The following is a 24,468-nucleotide window of genomic DNA, read 5'->3' as shown; positions in this document are numbered from 1 at the left end:
ACTAGGGGAATCAGCACACACAATACCCTAAGCTTTGAGCTTCTGGAGGACATCTGGTCAAATATAATTGCTCCCCTGTGGTCCATACATTTCAGAAGGCCCAAACCTAGAACTGGTAGCAGTCACAACAGTCCTTCTTACTAAATGGGGAGACTCTGAACTCTCTTTACAACCTAGAGTTTAGATCATACCAGAATAGAAGTCATCACATTGAAATCTCTTCGTGTGAATGGCCCCCTATTTTGCACACAGACACAAACACCACACTTACATACACAATCAGTGTACACATTTACCAAAGTGAAATGAGAGAAATGGGTTCCAAAGATAAACCTGTATAGGGCAGACGATAAGACTAAAGCTCTTTCAATCTAGGTATTCACAATACACTATTAAATTCAGAACTAAAATTCTAGCCTTCAAAGTAATAGCCACAACATGAATTGGGAGTGAGACAGGGTGAGAATGGGTACAGCCATCCTTCAAGCTGAGACAGTGTGTGAATCAGAATGTGCCTAGTGCTGTGTTTCCCAACTTTGGCCACACATTCAAATCACCTGACCTTTAAAATTTCCTGATGCTTGAGCCATAATCCCAGATAAATCAGAATCTCTGGGGACAGGATTCAGGTATTTCTATTTTCTAACACACCTCAGGTAATTCCAAAGTGCAGCCAAGGTTGAGACCCCAATGGATAAGGAGTACCATACTGTTTAGTTGAGAGGATGAAGCTCTGTCAGGGAAGCTGAAACACTGTGAGTACCATTAAAATCTCCAAAGTCCCTGAGAACAGGGTGCATGTTTCCTTACTAAAAATGGCTTCCTCCCAGGATTACAAACTCTCCCTGCCTTTCTTACTTCTCAGGGCCCTATATAAACCAGGAGAGGAGCATCTGAAGCTGCCTACAGTCAGCAGGGATTTGACAAGAGATTGTTCAAGTCATCCTTGATTGCTTTTTATCTACTGGGTAGGAATCCTTAAAGGATTCCTTTCCTTTCCAAGGAAAGGACCTCTTGGGAGCAAAGTGAGCTCATCACACAGATGGGCAGGACAGCAGCGGAGCGGGTGGAGGTGGGGACAACCATGAAAAGTGTAACTGGAGGGAAGAATGCAGGTCTTGACTGGCCTCCCACCACCTTACCCCCTGGGTTGTAAGTGCGTTCTAGCTTGTACTGAGGCCATCTGGGGGCTCAAGAGAGCACTGAGGACACACGTATCACTCTTAATATGTCATCTGCTTCTGGGAACAAGATACCAGGATAGCCTGAATGTTCTCAAAGGGTTTACAAGAAAGGTCATCTGTATCAGCTTGGCAGCAGTCACTGATTTGTAAAGGACTTCTCTCTCCCTGTCTCATATCTCATGCCTTCTTGGGAGTTTAAATCTGGATCAGAATTTGGGATGGGGCAAAAAGGGGAAGGAGTGATAGAAATGCTACTTCTGTGGCAGCATAGGCAGTTATTTCCCCTTCTACCCCATATGCTAAAAGTTTAACCACACGCCATGCAGAAAGCACCAGGAGGCTGCTGGTATGGGCAAGGCAACACGTTCACAGGCAAGAGAGGCAGAAAAGGGAGTGGAGTCACCGCCCCATCTTGAGAACAGTGTGATTTCCTCTCCTCCCAAGACTCTTTTACTCATAGGTGTAGAGACTATCTTGCCTGACTTATCGGAGTCTCTCAGAATCCAGAATCATTTTAAGTGAGAACAAAATGGCCCTGAAGCCCTAAGTCTAGGGCTGTACACATAGAGTTGTTAGCCAAGAACCAGAAATCAAATGCTCTTCAGTGTGGCCCATGGTTTAGATAAGCAGACTTTTTCTGTATCCAGGAGGGAGCAAGAAGCTCCAGGGACCCAAGAGGCTCATGACTACTATCTGTTCTAGCTCTTATATCATGATTCTTTTAGTTCACTAGGCCTTTTGGCTGATGTGGACTAGAAAAATGTGATGGTCTTCCCAGAAATCACAGCTAAAGAAGGGCAGAAGCAGCCTTAAGGTATCATGCAAAAAATAAAATGGTCAAAGGAAGAAAGCTGAGGACACAAGCATGAGGAATCCAGTCTAAGATGAGCAGCACATGGAGAAGAAGAGACAGAGAAGACTTTTCAACTTAGGACTCAAGAGCCCCCTTGAAAGATGAACGTACTTAGCTTCCTCGACTACCTCCACCTCGGCGTGAGCTGTGATTGGTGCATTGGAGTGGGCTCCTGTGGGGTCATCAACATTCAGCTCTCCATTGGTTGAGCTAACCACCTGAAACAGAAAGACAGAATGTGACAGACACCATGGCAACAGAAGCCTCCATGCCAGCACCAGAGAGGGTCTCTAACCAAGTTCTAGTCTTTAGCTGAGATACTGACCAGGCAGTGTCTGGAATACTGGTTTTTCTGGGCTGAGGACCCAAATGTCCTAATTTAGGTAAGGTTCCCAGCGCCACACCATGTGAGAACACAAAATGCAATGATGTAATCCCATAAGAACTTCCATACTGAATGTCTACTCTGTGTCAGCGCTCTGCTACACCGTGAGTAAATTTAATCTTCACAAAAAGCCTATGAAATAGGTCATGTCACTCTCTTTAATTCTACTTCTCTCAGTTTCTTATGCTGTAATTATAAATATACTCAGTAATGATGCTGAAAAAATTCTAAAAAGAAAATCAAGAATGGGCAACAGAGACTATAAGCAATCACACTTTCCTTCAGAAATTTCTTCATGGCTTTCATCACTGGTTTGAAGTTACTCAAACAGCAAGACTGCCACACCCTCTCTGGTGAGGCGGCAGACGGTAAGGAAATGCTTTCCCTTGGAAGACCAGTCTTATTTCAACAACCTTTATTTCAGGTTTAGTGTCATCCCACTTTTCACTGACGGTCCCCGAACTGTAACTGAAGGCTCTCACTCCTGTCATCTGGTTAATGTGGACCCGATCAGGCTTCTCTTGCTTGTGCAGCTGCTTCTGGCACCTGGCTTCATTTCCAGCACATGATTCCTGTTTATGTGGGTGCTGGGGAGTGGGAAAAGGGACCCCGCTGGACAAACCACTCTGCTGTTAAAGACCTTGGCTGAAACATGGGAAAGAACCACAAAATAGGATTTAATGGTTCGGATAGCATATGCCCTTGGATAAGTAACTTCAGCTATTTGAGACTGTTTCTTACAGGTGGATGTGAAAATTATACAAACAAATGGAGGAGACAGTGTCTGGTACAATACCTGGCACACTACAGTGGAGGTAGCACAGCATACACAGCAAATAAGGAATGGAATCCAGATTTAGTCAGCCCTGGGTTTGAACCCTAGCTCTACCACTTACTTGCTGTGGGTCCTTGGGCAAGACCCTCAATCTTTCTGTGCCTGAGCTTCCTAATCTGTAAAATGGGGAAACAGTGCTGCTTACCTAATAGGGTTACTGTGCAGACAATCCACAGAAAGTGCTTATTAGCCCAGTGCCATGGTACATGGTAATAGCTCAGCAAGGGTTCGTACTACTGTTATTCTCCCTCCAGTAATGTTTATTTTTATCCCTCTCTAGATCTGGGGTCCTCACGAGCAGCTAATTTGGAAAAAAAATTTCCTGTGCAGTCATAAAGAGGAAGGCAGGAGGATATGTTTAGTATAAGGCATCCTTGGGGTATTTACTCAAAGAAAAAAGAGCACATAAGGTAAACACTACTTACAACAGTCTCTACTTACCATTATTTCTAAACCAGAAATATGTACTATTCTTATTGTTAATACATGCTTAAAAAAATTGAAACACTGTTGTATGGTTAGTCATAAGAAACCTACAACATTAAATTTGGACTTACCCAATGGATCTGCTAGTGATCAAATTTAGTACCTTTGATTAATGGAACCACTCAACCTTATTTATCTCCTGATATGATATAATAAATACTATATAACATATATAACATTAAGTAATATTCTTGTCAAAAACAAGTTTTATCTGATGTGGAAACTAATTTGACAATAAACTATTATAAAAAAAAAAAACAAGTTTTATCTGAACTTTTGGTATGATAGAAAAACACTGACAAACCCAAAATGCAGGACATTCTATAGGAAAGCAAGCCTGGACTCTTAAAAAACTTTTTTTCCCCCTCTTAACACAGGGGTAACTGTTATAGATTAAAAGATTAAGCAACTAAGAGACTGACAGAGACTAAAGGGGCATAACAACTAAATGCAAACCTTGATTAGATCCCAGATCTTATAAAATTTCTAGTTGTATACAACTGGAAATGCAGTATGGATTGTGTATTAGATATTACAGAAAGATTATTCTATTTTATAGATATGACAATGGTGTTGGTTACATGAGAGAATGTCTTTGTTCTTAGGACATGCCAACTAAAGCATTTTGAGATGAAATACAGTGACATTTACAATTTACTTTCAAATACTTTAGCACACACTCTCCCCATGCTACTACCACAGAATTAAAGAAAATATGGCAAAATCTTAATAATCATTAATTTAGGTTAGGGATATATATGGGTTCATTGGACCACCACCACTACCACTAACTTCTCCATAAATTTGAAAATTTCAACATGAGAAGGAAAAAGACCAGGAAAAACAAAATTTGAGGAGTGAAGGTTTACAGATTAGAGAAACACAGCTCCTCAGGCTAGTGCTGTCCTGTTAACTTCTTCAGCCTGCATTTATTTCTTGGGGCACAGTCTGGCTGCACACTAGAGGTCATGCTGGTAAATACATTCTGCATGCACAAGGGCTAGAGAAGAAAGCATCATAAGTTTCTTAAAGAACAATTCCAGAACCAAGTAAGAAGTTAAAGAAAATGTCTTGGCCTCTATGGATACAAATAAAGTAGGAGTCAGCAAGCATCACCACTGCCGATTACTTGGTTTCTTTGGGTGGTGGTGCCAGTCCGCAGTATTTCAGCTATCTCCTGCTAACTTCTTGCTAAGATTGCCACTTAGCCTATCAGCAATATCCTTGGGCAATCTAAGGAAGAAGAGGTGATCTCCATTTTACAGACTAGATGTCTTATCTCTAACTGTATCGCCAAATACCTGGTCTCAAATGGGAACCTAACCACCAGGTGTCTAACTTTTAACTATAAAACATGCTTGGGAATTAGTGGCTATTTACTTAGGTCTTTAGAGCATCCACTTCAGGCCGGAGGTAGTTTGTCAAACCACTGAACTGCTGCCTAGATGTTCAATGGAACAAACACTAGTGCAGGTGACCAAAGAGCTGGAATCCAGGCCTCACTCCACCATCAGCCTCCTCTGATTTCTAATTCTGTAAGACCAGGCCAACAACTTTGGTCCCACCTATCTCATGATTACCATGGCAGTTAAAAATAATGATATGGAGGAAAGCAATTAAAAAAAATTTTTTTTTGGTAATGTTTTTTATTTATTTTTGAGAGAGAGAGAGAGAGCGCGAGCGTGAGCAGGGGAGGGTCAGAGAGAGAGGGAGACACAGGACCCGAAGACAGGCTCCAGGCTCTGAGCTGTCAACACAGAGCCTGACACAGGACTCGAACCCACGAACTGTGAGATCATGACCTGAGCCGAAGCCGGACGCTCAACTGACTGAGCCACCCAGGCACCCCAGGAATTTGGAAAATTGTAAAAAACTAAAAAAAAAAAAACCTCCCACAAAACCCTAAATCAAAACACCCTTAAGAATGCAATAAATTATTGGTATTTTAAGCAGCAGCATTCTTATACCTTTCCTACTCAATTTTTTAGTGTAACTTCATTAAAAAATAAGCTTATTTGTGTACCTGGAATACTGAAAGTTATTTTGTTGTAATCACTATCAAAATGAATCCCATATTTTTCTGGCTATATCAGGTAAGACCAAAGTAATTAATATCATAAAGAACTACCCATGGAAGAAACTAAGGTGAAGTGCTATTTTGAACTTTAGTCCTTAATATCAGTAACATCTCTTTTAATAGGTAATTTAATATTTTAAGTTAAAAACTTGAGTTAATAAGTCCCATCTTTCAAAACATCACTGTGAAGAAAAGTGAGAGCTATATACCAAATTAGCCAAGAGTCAATATTTCAATCCTACTTCTTACAACTAACATATTTGGTAATTCTGTACTTCAGCTTCCCTTATCTATAAGATGGGAATAATACTGGCCTCAACAAGAACTGTAAATAATTAAAAATTGTAAAGATTTGAGCAAAGTAATTATTAGTTGAAAGTTAAATGTCATTCTTAAGTCTTACGCCCTTGCTTGGTCCTGGAGATTTCTAGATATTTCATATACATTTTCATTTAAAGAACTCTGGAATCGTCTTTTTGAAAGAGAAAAATATACTACCTTCTTGAATTTAGATCTTCCACATGTGGAAGAACTGTGAAAACAGTGAAAGGATGGGAATCATGGTGGGGGGGGCGGGGTCTGCATATTAAATGGACTAGAAAAGGAGTGTCCATGTGTCTTACAGAGCAAACTCTTCTCATCTTGGTGCTCTGTACTCCCTACCAGGTTTGTGGTGTCTGCAGGTCAACCAGGTAGGCTCAGCATGGTTTGAACACATTGCCTTTGGGAAGTGAGACGACTTGAAAATATGTGGGCATCTGCTGTTTTAGAAAAAAGTAGGGCTGATTTGGTTTGCAAAAAGCACAGCCTTTATGAGTTTACAAAAACTGGGGCTACAATTAAAGAGTCAGATGTAGTGAGGAGCAGCAGAGCTTAATGTAATATTAGGGAAACGGCACACTTGCCTGTCCCCTATCCAAAGTTTCACGAAGCTGGCAGAACTTAGTTTATAGGGAGCAGAGACAGGCTGCATTTTCCAAAACTGCTGTCAGAGACTCTAAGTGACTCAATTCTAAAGTTTCTAAAGTTATTTCCTTATAGAGGACAGTAGGAAACACTGTCCAAATGGGCACCTCTGTGTTCTGGGAACATAAATCTAGTTAACTAAACTGTTCAGATATGCCTGATTATGAGATATTTCCCTTTTAAAAGTTATTTAGGGGTACCTGGGTGGCTTAGTGGGTTGGACGGCCGACTTCGGCTCAGTTCANTCTCTCTCTCCTAGAAATAAATAAAACATTAAAAAAAAAAAAAGACTACACAAGAAAGTGGTTTTCAGTGATGAAATCACATGGACATGGCTAGTAGGAAATTCAGTATATCTTCCCTGAGAACAAGGGTATGCAAAGCATTACATAAAAAGACACACAGTAAATATTTTAGGTTTTTTGGACTATACAGTCTGTTTGGAAACTACTCAACTCTGTCATTGGACATAAAAGCAGTCATATACAACATATAAACAAATGAGTGTGCCTGTGTTCTAAACCTTTAAAGATAGGCAGAGAGTGGGATTTGGCCCACTGGTTGTTTGCCCTCCCCTGTTCTACATTTTTTTTCTTCTGCATACACTAACAACATATATGTATGTAATTCCTCTTTTATATACATATACATTTGCATATGTATGTGAAAATAAGTAAAAATGGGGCCAAATTTCACAGACTATTTTACAACCTGCTTTTTCCACAACACATCTTGGACATTTCTCATAATACCAGAGATCTCTATCCACTGTATGGAAGTATTATGTTTGTTAGTTAATGCTGAATTGATGAACATTTAGTTGCCGCAGATTTTCTGGTATTAGAAACAAGTGGCAACATGGAGTGCCTGGGTAGCCCAATTGGTTAAGCATCAGACTTCAGCTTAGGTCATGATCTCACAGTTTATAGGTTTGAGCCCCGCATCCGGCTCTGTACTGACAGCTTTGAGACTGGAGTTTGCTTGAGATTCTTTGTCTCCTTCCCTCTCTGCCCCTCCCCCACTCACACTCAATCTTTCAAAAATAAACAAGCATTAAAAAAATGTTTAAAAAAAAGAAACAAGTGGAAACATTCTAGAACAGCAGCATCTAACACAGTAGCTACTGGCCACATGTGGCTACTGAGCACTAAAAATGTAGCTAGTCCAAACTGAGATGTTCTGTAAGAATAAAACACACACTAGATTTTTAAAAAATTTTTAAACCTTTATTTATTTTTGAGAGACAGAGCATGAGTGGGGTAGGAGCAAAGAGAGAGGGAGATACAGAATCTGAAGCAGGCTCCAGGCTCTGAGCTGTCAGCACAGAGCCCAACATGAGGCTTGAACTCAAGGACCGTGAAATCATGACCTGAGCTGAAGTCAGACGTGACATTTAACCGACCGAGCCACCCAGATGCCCCCACTCTAGATTTTTAACACTCCATAAAAAAAGTAAAATATCTCATAATTTTCGTAAGATTTTATTTCTTTATTACTTTTAAAAATATTTATTTTTGGGAGATAAGTGGGATAGAGGCAGAGAGAGGGGGACAGAGGATCTGAAGTAGGCTCCATGCTGACAGGTTAACAGCAACAAGCCTGATGTGGGTCTGAAACTCACAAACCCCAAAATCATCACCCAGCCAAAGTCTGATGCTTAACTGACTGAACCATCCAGGTGACTCTTAAGATTTTATTTTTAAGGAATCACTACAACCAACTTGGGGCTGGAACTTAGAACCCTGAGATCAAGAGTCGCATGTTCTACCGACTGAGCCAGCCAGGCATCCCCTCATAAATATTTTTAATACTGACTATATGTTGAATTATTTTAAATTGGGTTAAAATATTATTAAAATTAATTTCACTTGATTATGTTTACCTTTTTAATGTGATTACTAGAAAATCTGAAATCACAAATGACGGATTTCCTTCAGCAGTATTGTTCTAGAACATGTATCTTCAGTATCTGTGCATTTCTGAGGAATATTTACCTGAAACTGGATTCACTGAATCAGAAAGTGTAGGCATTTAAGATTTAAAAAGACAGTGCCAATGAATTCTCTAAAATAGTTGTAATTCACATTTCAACAATAGTAGATGGATAGGCTCTTAAATTTATAATTTTCTACAAATGTGATAGATGAAAACTGGTATGTATATATATATGCATATATAGAGATATCTGTATATATATTTTAAATTGTTAGGTTTTGTCTAAATCAGACTTCTATAAACATGTTGCATAAAGAAGCACATATTTCTACAAGGATCGTTAGGAAATAGAGCAGTCTCTTTCCCCTACTCCACTATTTCACCTCCTTTACAAGTGATTCTTTTATTTATAAGCTTCTTATCTCTGAATCATATGCATCTCGATTCTTCATTTTTAGGCATGTATTCACCTTTTCCATCCTTCTAGTTCCATTATAGTTTTTTACAATTTTTATTTATTTAAAGTAATCTCTATGCCCAATGTGGGACTTGAACTCATGACCCTGAGATCAAGAATTGCATGCTCTNAATAGAACTACCCTATGACCCAGCAATTACACTAGTAGGTATTTACCCAAAGGATACACAAACACAGATTCAAAGGGACACATGCACCCGGATATTTATAGCAGTATTATCAAAAATAGCCAAATTATGGGAAGAGCCCAAACGTCCATCAACTGATAAAAAGAAGCTATGGCATATATATACACAATGGAGTAATACTCATCCACCAAAAAGAATGAAATCTTGCTACTTGCAACGATGCGGATGGAGCTGGAGTGTATTATATTATGATAAGCGAAATAAGTCACTCAGAGAAAGACAAATACCACATGATCTCAATCATATGTGGAATTTAAGAAACAAAACAGATAAACACGGGGAAAAAAGAGCGGTAAACCATAAAACAGACTATTAGCTATAGAGAACAAACTGAGGGTTGCTGAAGAGATGCCTGGGTCGGGGGATGGGCTAAATGGGTGATGGTATTAAGAAATACACTTGTGATGAGCACTGAGTGTTATATGTAAGTGATGGATCATTAAATTCTATTCCGGAAACTAATGTTACACTTTATGTTAACTAACTGGAATTTAAATAAAAGNAGAAAAAGAAATTTAAAAAAAAAAAAAAAAAAAAAAAAAAAAAAAAGAATTGCATGCTCTTATGACTGAGGCAGCCAGGCACCCCTTTCATTATACTTTATACTATAATTCTAACTAGATCAATTCTTAGTTTTACATTATGACTATTAAAAACTATTTATAGCTATACCATGGAGTAAATACCATGGTTCTTTACCTCCCTGTATAATTTCTTATTTTCCTTGGAGTTATCTTTTAAAATTCATTTATTTATTTATTTTTGAGAGATAGAGTATGAGTGGGGGAGAGGCAGAGAGTGAGGGAGACACAGAATCTGAAGCTGTCAGCACAGAACCCGATGCAGGGGTCAAACTCACACAGACTGCGAGATCATGACCTAAGCTGGAGTTGGAAGCTTAACCGACTGAGCCACCCAGGCACCCCTAGAATTTATTTTTACTTAGGTTTTTGTGTATTAGTTGTAATCACTAATTCTAACCAAAACTCTCTGTCATGTATCTACCCAGATGCTTTTAAGACATTGTGACTAACTGTATACTAGTCATTTAATCATCTTGGTAAAATTGCTCTCAAGGCCTCCTGACCACCTCTCTTTGGGACAAGCTACCCTCTTGCACTGTGCACTGCTGTCTTCCTGGGATCTCCTAACTTTAATCATTGAACCGGGGAGTCCCTTTGCTTCTTTCATGTGTCAGATCTTGTTTCCTGGATCCCATATATTTCTCTTTCTTCGTTTATTCACTCATTTTCACAGTGCACAACCTTCTCAGCTTCATAAGAAAGGGTACATGGGAAGTTAAATTTTTAAGAGCAAAAACTTTAGAAAACACCTTTATTCTATATTCCAACCAGACTGATAGTTTGGCTGAGTATAGAATTCCACATTCAAAATAATTTTCCCTTAGAATTTTGAAAGCATTGCTCATTGCCTTCTAGCTTTCAGAACTGCTTTTTCAGACATTTGAAGCTATACGAATTCCTGATAGTTTCTTTGAATGTTGACTGTTTCTCTTTCTGGAAGCTCAGAGGATATTCTCTTTGTCCTCACTGTTCTGAAATATCACAATGATGTCCCTTGGTGTGGTTCTATCATCCATTATGCTGGGCACTCAGCAGGCCTTTCTGATCCGGAAACAAGTCTTTATGAGTTCTGGGGAATTATTTTGTTAATGATTTCCTCTACTCCATTTTCTCTGTTCTCTCTCTGGAACTCCCATTACTAAAAAACTGGACCTCCTAAACTTTAAATCTTATATTGTTTTCTACTATTTTATTTTATTTTTTTAATTAATCTGGAAGTTTATTTTTTTATTTTTTATTTATTTTTATGGTTTTTATTTATTTCTGAGAGAGAGAGAGAGACAGTATGAGGAGAGGAGGGTCAGAGAGAGAGGGAGACACAGAATCCGAAACAGGCTCCAGGCTCTGAGCTGGCTGGCAGCACAGGGCCCGATGTGGGGCTCGAACCCACGAACTGTGAGATCATGACCTGAACCAAAGCCAGACGTTTAACCAACTGAGCCACCCAGGTGCCCCTCTACTATTTTATTTTTTAAAAATCATCTTACCTTCTAAATCTTTTAACTGAAGTATAGTTGATATATATTAGTTTCAGGTGTATAACACAGTGTTTGACAATTATCTATATTATAAAATGCTCACCACATAAGTGTATGCTCTCTGTCACCATATAGTTATTGTATGATTTAAAAAAATGTTTTTATATCTCTGTGCCCAATGTGGGACTCAAGCTTATGACCCTGATATCAAGAGCTGCATGCTCTACTGACTGAGCCAGCCAGGTACCCTCAAAATTATTACATTATTGGCTATATTCCCTGTGCTGTATTTTTCATCCTATGACTTATTTATTTTCTAATGGGAAGTCTGTACCCTTTTATTTATTTTTAATTTAAATCCAAGTTAGCTAACATACAGTGTAATAATGATTTCACAAATAGGATTTAAGGGGCACCTAGGTGGCTCAGTCGGATGAGCAACCAACTTCGGCTCAGGTCATGATCTCACCGTTCGTGAGTTCAAGCCCAGTGTCAGGCTCTGTGCTGACAGCTCAGAGTCTGGAGCTTGCTTCCCATTCTGTGTCTCCCTCTGTCTCTGCCCCTCCCCTGCTCATTCTCTCTCTCTCTCAAAAATAAATAAACATAAAAAAAATTTTTTTTAAAACCAAATAGGATTTAGTGTTTCATCACTACAAATAATACCTGGTGCTCATCCTAACAAGTGCCCTCTTTAATGCCTATCACTCAGTTAGCCCATCCCCTACCCAACATCCTGCCAGCAACCCTCAGTTTGTTTTCTGTATTTAAGAGTCTCTTATGGTTTGTCTCCCTCTGTTTTTATCTCATTTTTGCTTCCCTTCCCCTATGTTCATCTGTTTTGTTTCTTAAATTCCACATGAGTGAAATCATATATTTGTCTTTCTCTGACTGACTTATTTTGCTTAGCACTCTAGTTCTAACCACAGCTCCAAATAGTAAGATTTCAATCTTTTAGATTGCCAAGTAATGTTCCATTATATATATATATACATCACATCTTCTTTATCCATTTATCCATCGATGGACATTTGAGCTCTTTTCATACTTGGGATATTGTTGATAGCGCTGCTATAAACATTGGGGTGCATGTGCCCTTTTGAATCAGCATTTTTGTATCCTCTGGATAAATACCTAATAGTGCAACTGCTGAGTCGTAAGGTAATTCTATTTTTAATTTTTTGAGGAACCTCCATACTGTTTTCCAAGGTGACTGCACCAGTTTGCATTCCCACCAGCAGTGCTAAAGTCATTCCTCTTTCTCTGCATCCTCACCAACATCTGTTGTTGCCTAAATTGTTAATCTCAGCCATTGTGACAGGTGTGAAGTGGTATCTCATTGTGATTCTGAGTTCTATTTCCCTGATGATGAGTGATGTTGAGCATCTTTTCATGTGTCTGTTAGCATCTGGATGTCTTCTTTAAGAAGTGTCTTTTCATGTCTTTTGCCCATTTCTTCACTGGATTATTTTTTTGGGTGTTGAGTTTGGAAGTTTGTACCTCTTAATCCTCTTCACCTCTTTAGCTTCCCCTCTGGCAACTATTAATTTGTTCTCATATTTATAAGTCTGTTTCTTGTTTGTCTTGTTTTTTTTTTTTTTTATTCCACAGATGAGTGAAATCATATGGTATTTGTCTTCCTCTGTCTGACATATTGCACTTGACACAAAAGCCTCTAGGTCCACCCATGTTGTCATGAATGGCAAGATTTCATTATTTTTTATGGCTGAGTAATACTGTAATACATGTGTCTGTGTGTGGGTGTGTGTACACATGCACACATGTGTACCAAATCTTCTTTATCCATTCATCTATCAATAGACACTTGGGGCTGCTTCTATACCTATGTAGTGTAAATAATGCTCCAATAAACACAGAGGTGCATGTATCTTTCTCAATGAGTGTTTTCATTTTCTTTGGACAAATGTCCAGAAGCGGAATTACTGGGTTGCATGGTAGTTTTTTTTTTTTTTTTTTTTTTAGAAATGTTTTCTATCATTTTAGCCTCCCTCTTTTTTCTGGGGGGCTTCTTTATATCTTAATCTTCCAAACTCTTCAGTTTTAAGTTTTTAAATTTTTATTATGTTTTTAATTTTCTTTTTTTTTTTAATTTTTTAATGTTTTATTTATTTCTAGGAGAGAGAGAGAGAGACAGTGTGAGCAGGGGAGGGTCAGAGAAAGAGGGAGTCACAGACTCTGAAACAGGCTCCAGGCTCTGAGCTGGCAGTCAGCACTGAGCCCGATGCGGGGCTCGAACCCACGAACTGCGAGATCATGACCTAAGCGAAAGTCGGACGCTTAACCGACTAAGCCACCCAGGTGCCCCATATGTTTTTAATTTTCAAGAGCGCATGCTCGCTCTCTCTCTCTTTTTTGGTTTGCTCTTAGAATGTTCCTTTTTAAAAGAGCATCCTATCCTTGCTTCATAGTTGCAATATCTTCTGTCTCTGGGGATATACATTTTTTAATGTTTTATTTATTTCTGAGAGAGAGAGAGAGACAGCGTGAGCAGGGGAGGGTCAGAGAGAGAGGGAGACACAGAATCTGAAGCAGGTTCCAGGCTCTGAGCTAGCTGTCAGCACAGAGCCCAACATGGGGCTCGAACCCACGAACCATGAGATCATACCCTGAGCCAAAGTCGGACGCTTACCTGACTGAGCCACCCAGGTGCCCCTGGGGATATTAATAAGATTTTTTTGTTGTTGTTAGCAATGTTGTTTGCTTTGGTCCCTATTTTACTAAAGGCTTTCCTCAGAAGTCTGATAATCCTCGATCTTCTGCTCATATTTAAAAGTGAAAGACTGTAGCGGTATGTGGGTGGCTCAGTTGGTTAAGCATCCCTCTCTTGATTTTGGCTCAGGTCATGACCTCATGGTCACTGAGTTCGAGCTCTGCATGGGCATCATGATGGCAGTATGGAGCCTGTTTGGGATTCAATCTCTCTCTCTCCCTCCCTCTCTGTCCCTCCCCTGCTTGCTCTCTCTCAAAGTAAAAAAACAAAAAACCAAAAACTTAAAAACAATGATAAAAGTGGGAGGCTGCAAAGAGTACAGTCCTTTGCAGTACTTTTAAGTATTTAAGTATAGATCACACATTCATTTAGTGTCCCTTTTCTTCAGGATAGCACCCCTCCCCCCAAATGTGCTTCATATCCTCTTATCCACAGACCCTCTATTTTGCCCTTACCAAAGAATAAGTCTTTGGTTTTTGCTGGGATGGGGGAGAGCATCTAGAGATCTCTGGTTTCCTAGAAAACAGACTTTTCACCACTCTTCTTCATTTTAGCACAGGCTCCTCCATATCAACCTCCCTGTATAGAAGGCCAACTTCTGAGTCCTTTGGGGATTACCCAGTGAAAACAGGCTCTATTGGCTCAGCATTCACTTTTCTTGGGACTCTTCAGTCATTGAGTAATTGACCATCTACTTTCCAGCATCTAACACTTTGTTGCTGTTACTTCCATCCTTGTATGGATTCATGTCATTCAAACAAAAAAAATACCTCGGGGCGCCTAGTGGCTCATTCGGTTAAGCGTCTGACTTCGGCTCAGGTCATGATCTCACGGTTTGTGGGTTTGAGCCCCGCGTTGGGTTCTGTGACGACTAGCTCAGAGCCTGAAGCCTGTCTTCTGATTCTGTGTCTCCCTCTCTCTCTGACCCTCCCGTACTCACACTGTCTCTCGCTCTCTCAAAAATAAATTAAAAAAAAAAAAGAAAAAATATCCCTTTATCATTCTTTTAGTGCTGTTTTAGGAGGAGGTAGGAGTAGATCTGTGTACTTAATCCTTCATTTTTACCTAGATGTTCCTGTGTGTTTTTTTTTTTTTTTTTTACAGAATCACAGCTATCTCCTGACTTCCTGTGAATAACATAATCTTCAGTGAATCACTTCATGTGAAAAGCATACGTGAGACAATGAAGTCTATCAAGATGCATTTCTACATACATAGGGCCTGTTTCTCACTTTATAAGATTTGGTATCTCGGAGTTCACTTTTGTGTCCCAAATGGTGGTGTCACTTAACAGTATGACAGACATATTGGGGTTAAGATTATTACAACAGTAACATATAAGAGACACAAGATACTCTTACGTATTAGAGACAAAAGAGCTTCAAAATAGTCCAAATGAAATCAGAAATAATTCTCCAAGACTACACTTATTCCAGAAAGAAAAAAGAAACAGTCCAGCTTCTTGGGTATCCACTCAAAAATGGTTGACCTGGACCAATTAACATTCTAATGTATGTGTTAAGGCACGTATCATCATGGAGTGAGCTACATATGCAGTCCTCTATCTGAAAAATATTTACTTTATATATTTCAAGTCTTTAAAATTCACATACTTGACCCTAACATACTTCTACCTTGATACTATTTTTTACAGTTTATCATGAGTTGTATCCAGGTTGTAGGATTAGTTTATCCAGAAATCAGTATCAGAAACCATGCGGATGTTTCTTAGTCAATGACAACAACCAACAATGATCTCATCAAGTGATTCTTACAAGTCCACTTAGGCAGAAAATTAGCACACAGATATTCAGTTAACCATAGAAACACCTCAACCCTGCAGTAAGCTTCCTTTTTAAAGGAACCAAAGTTTCAGAGGCAAGTCAACATTCCACCAGCCAAGCTGAGAAGGCCAGGAAAAGGCAATAAAGGCAGTAAGTACCTGCACTGATCCCCCATGGCGGTCTGCAGCCAAGTGAGACGTCAGGTACGAGGTATTGGTCTGCCGGCTGGGCTGGATTTCCCACTCTCCTCGGCGCTCTGACGATGCAGTCTGCTCAGGCATTAGGAAGCATGAGAGCAAGATATGGAAGGACAGGTGAAGCAACAGCAAGCAATAACAAAATCAAGTACATTAGTGTCCCTGAAGGTTTTGTTTTCGTTTTGGATTTTAAACTAACAACCGCTGCAAAGCACTGGAAAAAAGTTAGCTTGGCTACATTCACTGCAGCCCAATGAGCCAACACATGACATTCTACAGCACATCATCCTCACCCAGACACAGTAAAACAATAATCACCAAAAGGGCGGGTGGGGTGGGAAGGGGGGAACCACCAAAAGCTCGAATCATTTTTAGCTTCCATATTAGTAAAATTTCAGTAGCCACTAAGCAGACCAAATTCAGAATGTTAAGACTAATGGACAAAGGAATAATCATACTTACAAATCATTTCATTGATTAAAGATCTACCTAAATAGACAGTAGTCAATACGGAAAATTCCTAGCATTAGGAATCAAGATAATATGGCTTTTAGGGAGCCTACCACTCTCAACATAAACCTCCACAAGACTTTCAAATAGGATAAAATGAACAGTGGCAGTGGCTGGAATATACTTTCTTATCTAAGAGAATGAAAAAAGTCTCTCCTCAAAATAGGTTCACAGGTCAAGAAATGAAAAGATGGGGGGCGGGTAAGGCTATAATGTTTTCCTGCTTCCTCTAGCTAATGGCCTCTACTCTGGAATTAGAAATAGTTTTAGATAGGACTACTATGAATTATTTTCTTCTAGAAAGCAAAAGGCAGATCTTTCCCCAGCAAAAGGAGGGCTTTTAATCCAAAACCTCTTTGGGTTCTGCTTCCAGTTTTGCTGTCATTCAGTCTCTCTTCATTCCTTCTTTACCTGTTTTTTAGATCTCATACTATTCTGATCTTGCTCATTTGTGATTTTTGTTCTGAAGAATCTGTTTAGGTGCCTCTTCCCCTGTACCAGATGGCTGAGGAGGTGTTAACATCATGATGCTCAGCTGTAACAGTCCTAAGGCTCTACAAAATGAAAAATGAGGAGTTGGAGAGGCAGCAATGAGGGATTGGTAAATCAAATTTTAATTGCTGCTGATATAAACAGCAGCAGGGGTTGGGATGTGATATTGCTGCTCTGCACGAAAACCAGCAAGGATGCAATAAATCTTAGAAATGTTCACAGCTATCAATGTTGTGTTTTATATTAAAAAAAAAAGGAAACGGAAAGAAGTGGTGGTTTGAGACTCATACTTACTCTCCCTCTTCTGTATCTCATTGACAAGAGTTGTTTAAAGCTCATGTGTAAGTCACTAAAAAAGCCTTTTTCATTAAAAAACAACAACAACAACAAACCCAAGCCTCGTATACCAGCTACAACTTACTCATCTTTATTAATGTAACATGAAGCCACATGGGTAACAGCACTGTAAAGCGTCCAGGCCATGTTTTCTGACATTCCTCAGGGAATGAGCATATTCTGTAAGGAGGCAGCTTGTATTAACTTGCTTGCTATATTCTCTAACAAAAGACGGGTTTGGTTCTACACCTCTAGTCACATTTGAGAATCAAAAGTACCCAAAATACCTGACCCTCCAACTATTTCTGCCAATAGAAGTTCAGATGTTTCATTTTTCAAAATAAGACTGTGGTTTATAACATAATCTTAGTTTTTATAAATTTATTGACAGTATCCGTATTCTCAGAGCACTTAATCTTGTATCTTCTTACCACTAGAGATTTGAGAATAAATTGGGTTTAAAAATTTTTTTTAAATTTTTTATGTAATCTCTACACTTCACGTGGGGCTCGAACTCAAAACCCGAAGATCAAGAGTTACATGCTCTACCAAATGAGCCAGCCAGGTGCCCCAAGAATGAATCTGTTCTAATATTATAAGTAATATCAGTAACTATTTTGTATTAGTGATAGCTTCTTTAGTTCTCTCTAGAACTTTGTTTTTTGTGATATTTAAGTAGAGTATTTAAGCTCCTACACTATTATGAAGAACTGTCAGTTCTCAAAAACTTTAAATGTTTAAACAATATCCAGACATTTATAAGCCTTTGGTGTGGTTTTGAGTTTCATGATAAAATATTTAATGTGATTACTTTTTTCATGAATGCTCTGTTTTGCACCTGTTTTTAGGGCAGATAAAACTGAATAAAAATGGCAAGAAGTGTGCCTATAACACTCATATACTTTTAAGCTTAACAAAACCTGGGCAGCTGATCAACTACTATTTCCATTTTTACTGAAACACATATCAGAAGTCTGGTTTGATGCTACTGTCTGATTCATAGGACTGTGTACCTATTCACTTTCATTCCAGCTAAATGCATCATTTGTTCAAAAAATTAACATTTGTGTCTAGATTTTAAAAATAGCAAGATATTTTCCAAAGGCCTAAAGTCATACTCCATCTCCATGATTAAAGCAATGTGTTATCTCTTAGAAAGAGAAAAACAATTTGAACAATTCCAGGCTGCTTCATAAATGCTCCCACTGTGCTGAACGAAGAAGAGGACCCTGCACCAGACTGCTGCTCTCCAATGACTTCTAGATCCACTGAAAGCAACAAAACCAAGACGCACATGTGAACCAGGGATTGTTGGTTCATCACTTTGGGAATTACTTTTTATCCTAATACTAAACTCTATGGCTATTCCCTTCTAGAATTTAAGGGCTTGTACTGGTATACACAAGTTGATATAGGAGAAAGGGTCATTTGCTAGTTTTAGAAAGCAACTGAGTGCCCAGGAACCAGATCAAACTAAGGAATGTCAACAACTACAGTGTTCTGCTCGTGTACCTCCCAGGTATTCTAGGCAATGCTGTGTACATGCGATTAGGGTTGGGAAGAATCAGCACAGTCTTACTAAGCAAACCTGTAGAGGAGATGGGCGTGTGAACGCTTCACTCTCAAAGACCACTCATGCACACATGTCTATCTAACAGACAATCAGAAGCTTTGATGGACAAAAGAATCACTCAGCAAGCTCAGTCTCTCTGCATTACTTGAAAGGCAAAGGTCCACATGGAGTGTGTAAATCCCCAAAGGCAGAAGCAGGAATCTCAAGCAGAAGGAATTCCTTGGAGGAATGCTTTAAAATCTTCTGTTGGGATTGCATTACCTGTGTGGAAATGCTTGGTTTACTATCCAGTAGGTGAACATGGAAATAAGAAAGTGGCGACCCAGGATAGCATAAATCAAAGACAAAGCTAACAAAAGGGGGGATCCTGGTATAAAAATCAAAACCACCACCTGTGCTTTAGGGCAGAGGAAATGGATCTCTCCCAGCAGTCATCTGGTACGGATTAATGCACACAGTGGGGAGAAAGACACTAACAAAGAGCACAGGAAAATGCAATCTGAAAACACCTCAGACACAATCTATGGCTTGAAAATTCTTTCCAATACTTATTGGAGATAAAGCTCCTGCTCTGAAGCAAAAGCCAGGCAAATATTTTTCTCCTGTTGCAGCAAATAAATCCTTGAATCCCATTGTTTATATACAACTATATAGTTATTCTGAAAAATTAATTTTGATTACATTTATAAAGAACTTTCTCCATTTCACTTTATGGCTCCCAAAGTACTTTACAAGGTGCCACCTAAACAGAACATTTTGGCCTCCCATGTCAGTCTTCCAGGCCTCATTATAAAATTGTAATCTTAAACTATAATTAGCAAGAATAGAGACTGAGTAGTACTAAAAAGTTAGCAATGAATACACTAGATTACACTGTCTTACCACACTTGTAAGGTTAAAAAAAATTGTTTTTAAGTAGCAGGGGTAAGATGTAAGAAGAAAAAATGGGGCAGGAAGCAGGTCAAGAAATTTTTCTTGAGCATATTAGACCTTAGATATGAAATTTTTAAAAGGTGGCATAGTTATTAAAGTGTACAGTTCAACAAAATTAAAAAACTCTCTTCTGTTAAGCTCATGAAATAGAACCAGATTTCTATGCCAGACAAGGATGAGTCCATGCAACCTGCCCTGTGTGTAGACAATTCCTTCCCATATTCTACAAAACTTGATAGTGAAGATCAGAGATGTTTGAAAATCACTGATAACCTGGGAGGGATTATTACCAAGTTCAATAAATGTAGGCCCATAGAGACAGTAGTGTCAATTCTGTGAAGCTCTGAGAAAAATCATGGAACCATTCTAGAGGTCTGAAACACTCTGCTCAAACCCTGCCCCATTCTTATTCAAAAGGGTAGAAGCCGCCCCTCAATCCCTGTCCTGCCACAATGAGGGAAGGATGACTTATCTAGGTAGGACTGCTCATAACATAACACAAGATGTCTGCTGAAATACAAAATATTGAAGATTAGATGAAGAAAACTTTCATAATTTTTAAGTAGGCTCCACATCCAATGTGGGGGTTTGAACTTGTGACTCTCAGATCAAGAGTCACGTGCTCCATCGACTGAGCTAGCCAGGAACTGCTGCACAAAGAGAACTTCTAATATGTAATAGGGAATTAGGGCAGAGGTGAGCAGCAGCAACTAGGTGACAGAACAGAAGAAGGTAAGAAAAGGACTGGATTTCAGTTTTCTTTACACTTCCTTGTTACAATGTCTCCCTTTGGATAAAGGTCTCAGGAATGAGGAGGGACAGCCCCATTCTGCACAGAGCTCTATGCTGGAGGGTGACAGGATGAGTGTGGAATCTTTATACCTGAGTTCCTGCTAGACAGCAGGCAGCAAGTTAGGAAATTACACACAAGTCAGAGGGCCGTAAATTCTCTCTGAGCACACTCATCTGCCCCTTCAACTGACAAACTTCGAACCTTGCTGAAAACCAAATAGTACTATGTCAAAGGAAGGGAATGGAGAATTAATCAACTTTTGTTTTTTCTAAAGCTACTGGACTTTCAAAAGAATCTAAAAAGATATTCATTTTAGGAATATCTCTGACCATCTTGGCTACTTAGCAATCTGACTTAATCTCTCCTCTGGAAAAGCGATGCTTATCACAAGCTTCTTCCAGTAAGCACCAAAGCGCGAAACCAAAACATACTTTTCTAAAGCTTTACATTCCTTTAATCTAATCTCCTGGAGTTGAGATACAAACAAACAAATGTGAACTATTCTTTTTTTTTAAAGATTTTACTTTTAAGTAATCTCTAAACCCAACGTGGGGCTTGAACTCACAACCCCCAACATCAAGAGTTGCATGCTCCAGCAACTGAGTCAACGAGGTGCCCCTGAACCACTTTTACTGGGGGCACATCTTCAAAACTCAACATGATTCAACCCTTTTAAGTTTTATTGTTCATTTCTGGTGTGTTTATAAGGTACTGAGTTAGTTTAAATATGGTTCTTCTAGAAGGATGATAGACTTTTCTGACATTTGATTCATATTTTCCTGCCTAGCCAAACTTGAGAATTTGTAAATGAACAGTTCACCTAGTAGAAAATTACAAAAAAATAAATTATTTCCTTTAAACATATATTGCACATATAAAAATGAGTAAGTACTATTTAATATTATGGTAGGATACCATGTCTGGTAGAGTTTAATAGTTCTTGATGGCCAATGTGACTCTTTCCAGCTTCAAAACAGATCTCCCTAACCTTCTAGGTCAAATACCCCTTCTTCATATGCCCATAGAAAACCTACGTAACTATCAAAATTGCTGAACCATGGGTAGTATGTGTGTAGGATTTACTTCAGTAAGGACTGCCACAGGCTTAGATTTAGAAAGAGCAGGAAGCATACTGCTGTATGCACATCCTAGTCAATGCAATATTCTATGTTTAGCACACTGAGCAAACACACTGAATAAAACCTTCAACAGTGAAATATACTGCACTCCAATATTAGACCTCTGGAAAACCAGCAGGACTTACTTCTTGATCACATTCGATCAGAGAATGCAAAGAGAAGCTTTGCCAGGTAGAAAGAGGCAGAACTATTTTTCAACCCCTTTCTAATGGATGGTAATGTAGAGTTCTTTAGAGGAGAACTACAGCCATGGCAAGATTTACCATATTTGGATTTGGGAAAGGACAAATACCAAGGGAAAAATGACAGAAAAACAAACCCATTGGTATCTTTCTAAATTGATCTAACTTTTATCAGTATTTATTCTATACAAACTCATGATTTAATTATAGTTCTCAAGCTGGGTAAAATTTACATTAAAACAATGTTCTTAAGCATCTGATATTAACATAGTTGTAAAAGACAGATTTAATATATACAGGCGAGTTTAAATGAAGTTCTTTGGGAACCGTATTTAGGATCTATTACTGCATCTAGGAACCAAACAGTACTCAATTCAATATACCTACAATTTAGAATAGCAAAGCATATTTTCTCTGAAAATTCTCACTGGAATGGAGGAGAACGAAGGCAACTGCCTGAACTTAACTTTGCAGCAAGAGCCTATTTTTTTTTTTTTTTAACACCCTTCCCCTTCAATAGACAATCTAGCCCTACTCTGTCTGCCAAAGGAGGCAAAGTGGCTCTTTGTGGAAACAGAAAACAAGTAGAAAGAAGAGCTTACAATTTATTTTTCATGGAAGGTTAAATAAAAAATCTCTATTTTAAACAAATATCTGACTTCATCTACACTCATTTGACAGATTCATTCATTCATTCACTCATTCATTGAAACACTACTGCAGACACTGTTTTAGGTGTTAGGGAAAAAGCAGTGAACAAAACAACAAAAATCTTTACCCTTACTTATAGGCTTACATCCGAGAAAGCTGAGGCCCCCCCAAAAGTTAAATGTCCTAGAGTCAAAGCCTTGGGCGAAGCTAAAATCGAGTTCTGAGCTCCCCTTCTTTCTCCTACTCTAAGTATGGGACTAAAGTCTGTTAATCCCTAGTCTCACTCCTCCACCACAACTGAAGAGCACATTTACCCAGAATGAGACTTGGTTAGCACTATCATCAATGTCATCTCCATGCTCTGACTTTGAAATTTGTCACCGTTTTTTTTTTGTTTGTTTGTTTTTTGGAGACCCCTCCTCTGTCTGCTGGCTATCTTCAGCTGGGATATGCTACTAGTATTTAAAAGTCAAGATGCCTAGGGGTGCCTGGATAGTTCAGTAGGTTGAGCATCTGTGACTATTGATTCCGCTCAGGTCATGGGATCAAGCCCCAGGTCAGCTCCTCGCTGGGTGTGGAGCCTGCTTAAGATTCTCTCTTTACTCCTCCTTTGCACATGCGCTTGTCCTCTCTTTCAAAACCAAAACAAAACATGACAAAAACTCAAGATGCCTAAATTCAAACTCCAAAGAAGTTTCTCCCCCCAAATTTCCCGTTTCTAGTAATTGTACCACCTACCTCCTAATTATTCAAGGCTTCAAAATCTCAGCAACTGCTCCGATTCATCCTTCTCCCTCAATCTTGACAGGTGTGTGGGCTACCAATTCTGGCAGGTCATACCCTTGTATCACTTTTTCAGTTCTATTTCACTTTCACTGCTAGAGTCCATCTAGGCCCCCTTCACCTCTGAAGTGTATGTACTGTGTTCTTAATTGTCTCTAGGCTGGCTGCCAAGCTATTATTACCTTCTATGCCAAAAAATTTCTAAAGCCAAGTTTTGATCGTATCACCCCTTTGTTCATAAACTTTTAGTACCTACCTATTCCCTACTGAAACTAAGTATCAACTCTCTAGCCCATCATTCCAGTAACTTCATCAAATGGCTCCAAGATATTTTCCTAGCCTTGTCTCCTTTAATCACACCATATATTTTAGCAAAATGAACTAGATAACTTGTTGCTCATATTTTCTTTTTGTGTGGAATGCCTCTTTCATATCCAAGTTACTCTTCCAAGAGCACTTCAAATGCAGCTTCTTTCATAAAACTCTGTCATGTTCAAACTAGATGAAATGTCTCCTTCTGACTGCTGATGATGGTAATTTGAAAACTGGGGGTGCTTCTCTGTTCTGTTACGTTTATCTGGCTTCCTGGCTGATCTGTTTGGCAGTTCTTTGAGGACAAAGACTCCCTACTTATCCTGGTATCCCCAGGACACACTTTCACAGAGAAGATTCTCAGCTAGACTGATTTATCAAAGTTGCTGAGAAAAAGTTAACTGCCCCTAAAGTGAGGTTAATACTGGTCAGTATTTCTTAAAGAGAGAGTTTATTTTCTCCTTTTGCTGATTTAAAAACTTGAAAAATATCAATCTAAAAAAGAACACACTTCTTTCAGTTCTTAGAGTAATGTAAAGGACATATTTGGCTACGGTTTCTCTTAAAAAACAACAAAAAAACCCACTCCAAAACATAAGAAAACAA

The 24,468-nt window shown here is 38.9% G+C and overlaps 1 protein-coding gene and 1 long non-coding RNA gene across 15 annotated transcripts in view; one reads left to right on the top strand and one right to left on the bottom strand.

Annotated features, from left to right (window-relative positions):
- Positions 1-24,468, bottom strand: part of CSNK1G1 (casein kinase 1 gamma 1) — a 183,442-nt gene that overhangs the window by 6,000 nt on the left and 152,974 nt on the right. For 8 of the 14 annotated variants that reach the window (XM_077747272.1, XM_077747235.1, XM_077747226.1 and 5 more), the window contains 2 exons: positions 16,120-16,230; positions 2,149-2,255 (listed from right to left, as the gene is read on the bottom strand). In XM_077747272.1, the coding sequence (XP_077603398.1) occupies positions 2,149-2,255; positions 16,120-16,230 (218 nt within the window). Of the gene's footprint in view, positions 1-2,148; positions 2,256-2,928; positions 3,068-16,119; positions 16,231-16,985; positions 17,223-17,623; positions 17,677-24,468 lie in introns of those variants that run through there. The other 6 variants (XM_077747299.1, XM_077747308.1, XM_077747290.1 and 3 more) reach the window with 5 other exon arrangements.
- On the top strand, positions 2,298-15,671 carry LOC144217691 (uncharacterized). The gene is made up of 3 exons (XR_013330935.1): positions 2,298-2,526; positions 3,538-3,667; positions 15,282-15,671. It is a non-coding gene; the product is annotated as an uncharacterized LOC144217691 (long non-coding RNA).

This window comes from Crocuta crocuta, unplaced genomic scaffold (assembly GCF_008692635.1).
Source record: "Crocuta crocuta isolate KB4526 unplaced genomic scaffold, BGI_CrCroc_1.0 scaffold130, whole genome shotgun sequence".
NCBI classification, from domain to species: Eukaryota; Metazoa; Chordata; class Mammalia; order Carnivora; family Hyaenidae; genus Crocuta; species Crocuta crocuta.
Note: the sequence above shows the minus strand (reverse complement) of the source record. Positions and strands in the feature narration are given on the sequence as shown.